The sequence below is a fragment of the Octopus bimaculoides genome, chromosome 14 (genome assembly GCF_046866305.1).
Source record: "Octopus bimaculoides isolate indiv1 chromosome 14, ASM4686630v1, whole genome shotgun sequence".
NCBI classification, from domain to species: Eukaryota; Metazoa; Mollusca; class Cephalopoda; order Octopoda; family Octopodidae; genus Octopus; species Octopus bimaculoides.
In genome coordinates, this window is record NC_142941.1 from 22,620,137 (window position 1) to 22,622,597 (window position 2,461).

Sequence of the window (2,461 nt, forward strand, 5' to 3'; positions counted from 1 at the left end):
TGTCGACATCTTTTTGCGACGTCGTGTACCCAGATATGCATCTATATAGACATGTAGTTGATGGTATGTACACACAAGTACGTATATATGCATATACTCACATATTATTTGTATTATTATATATAAATACATACATATATATATATATATACATATACATATATATATACATATACATACATATATATACATATATATTCATACATATACATACATATATATACATATATATTCATACATATAAATACATATATATACATATATATTCATACATATAAATACATATATATACATATATACATATATATATACATACATATATACATACATATATATACATACATATATACATACATATATATACATTCATATATATATATACATACATATATATTTATATATACATACATATATACATACATAATCATAAATATATAGGGCTTAGCATGAGATTCTTCACCAACATACTGAAAATTTAGAAATAGCATTCAAAGAACTACTGATTCCAAACTACAAATTTTTCTCTAACGGGACTTTTTATGCGGGACTATTTGTGGCGCACATGGAATAGATTCTTGGGGTGAAGTGTTTGAACTTACTAGCCGATAAATTTTGTGAATGCCTTGCCCATGTGTTTTTGATGTCGCATGGTCAAATTCCCATGAGTATATAGACACTGCTATTTCTAAATTTTCAGTATGTTGGTGAAGCATCTCATGCTAAGCCCTATATATTTATGATTATAAATGGTTTTACCGATAAAGGTTTTTTTCATACTGAACTACTTGGCAAAATTGTTAATTATTAATTTTATTACTAATTGGCAATTCCCTGCCCTATATCTGTATATACATACATATATATATATGCATGTATACATATATAGTTATATATATACATATATATATATATAATATATATATATATATATATATAATATAAAATACATATGTATATATGTATATATATATGTGTATATATAATATATATATTTATATAGATATATGTATACACACACACACACACACACGTACATACATGTCTTTGCTCAACTTATGTTTAATTGTATACATATATAATTATATCTTGTATATCAAACCCAAGCTGTTATATTTAATTTCCTTATCCGCATAATTACCTACATATCTGTTCACCTTGATTCCTCAACCACGCATTGCCCCGCAGAAATGTTGCCCCGTCTGAACATTAGAGTAAGTTTGAATCATTTGTGCAGTACAAAGTGTTTTCTCTGGATCTCATCTGTTGACTATATATATGTGTGTGTGTGTGTGTGTGTGTGTGTGTGTAAGTATGTATGTATATATAAATATATATATATATATATATATATATATAACAGAACAGATCCAGAGATTATATATATACATATATATGTGGTGTAGCAACTGTTGATGATCCCTTAATTATGTGTATATACATATATATATATATATATATATATAGAGTTATTAATATTTCTAAGTCTCTCTAAAGGAGACTATATATATATATATATATATATATATATATATATATATATATATATATGCATACAGATGTAAATATTTATAGACAAATAGATATAAATATTATTTATATACATTATATATGTCATATATCATATTATAATATACATCTTATCGTGTGAGTGTGTGTATAATATATAATAGCTACGTGTGTGTATAGACATCTAATTTGAAGTTCAAATAGTGACAATAAACTATTATGAATTTAATTTCCAAAGAAAAAAAAGCACATTTATGATCAGCTAGATATATACAAAAACTCATGCAATATACTTACATAATGTTTACCAGGGAAACGACGTTTTTCAACGTCGATAACTTCCACCGAGTGGACTGAGTTTTTCATGACTGAACAGGAATAAAATGCTGGTGTGTTTGTGTTCGGAATTCTACTTTTTATAGTTTACTGTTTTAAAAAAGAAATATATATATATATATATTTATATATATATGTGTGTGTCTGTGAATGTATGCGTGTATTTGTTGTCTATTTGTTTTATCTAATTCACTACGTAGATAAATATATTTAAGCGTATTTCTGCATATTTATCTGGGTGTATAATACGTGGTGTGTGTGCGCATGGAAAGTTGCCGTTTAGTCACTGACACTGATTGACAGAAAAAGGAAGAGACAGGAAGGTCAATGTGAGAGACATTTGAGAGTTACAGAGAGCTACGAAAAAAAACAGTGATCATTAGCCACTGTGTGAGATAGTGGAAGAATGAATTTCAGAAGTAAACAGAGAGCTTGAGCGACAGAGAAAAAAAAAGTTGGGGGGGGGGGTTAAATTGAAACAAATAGTGAACAAGAAACAATGAGATTAGAGCTGAGTGTAGCGAATGCAAAAAATTAGCTAAAAACGAGATGTTTAATGTTGTTTCGAAGTTTTAGAGTCTAAAGCAGGTGCGAAAGCTTTTTTTCTTGAGTGTTATTT

At 27.2% G+C, this 2,461-nt stretch overlaps 1 protein-coding gene across 1 annotated transcript in view; it reads right to left on the reverse strand.

Moving 5' to 3' along the window:
* LOC106873660 (uncharacterized) overlaps nt 1-2,136 on the reverse strand; it is a 100,656-nt gene extending 98,520 nt beyond the window's left edge. Inside the window, exon 1 of the mRNA XM_052972755.2 lies at nt 1,804-2,136. Within this exon, the coding sequence (XP_052828715.1) occupies nt 1,804-1,872 (69 nt within the window). The 5' untranslated portion in view covers nt 1,873-2,136. The remainder of the gene's footprint in view (nt 1-1,803) is intronic.
* Between the last annotated feature and the right edge of the window lie 325 nt (nt 2,137-2,461).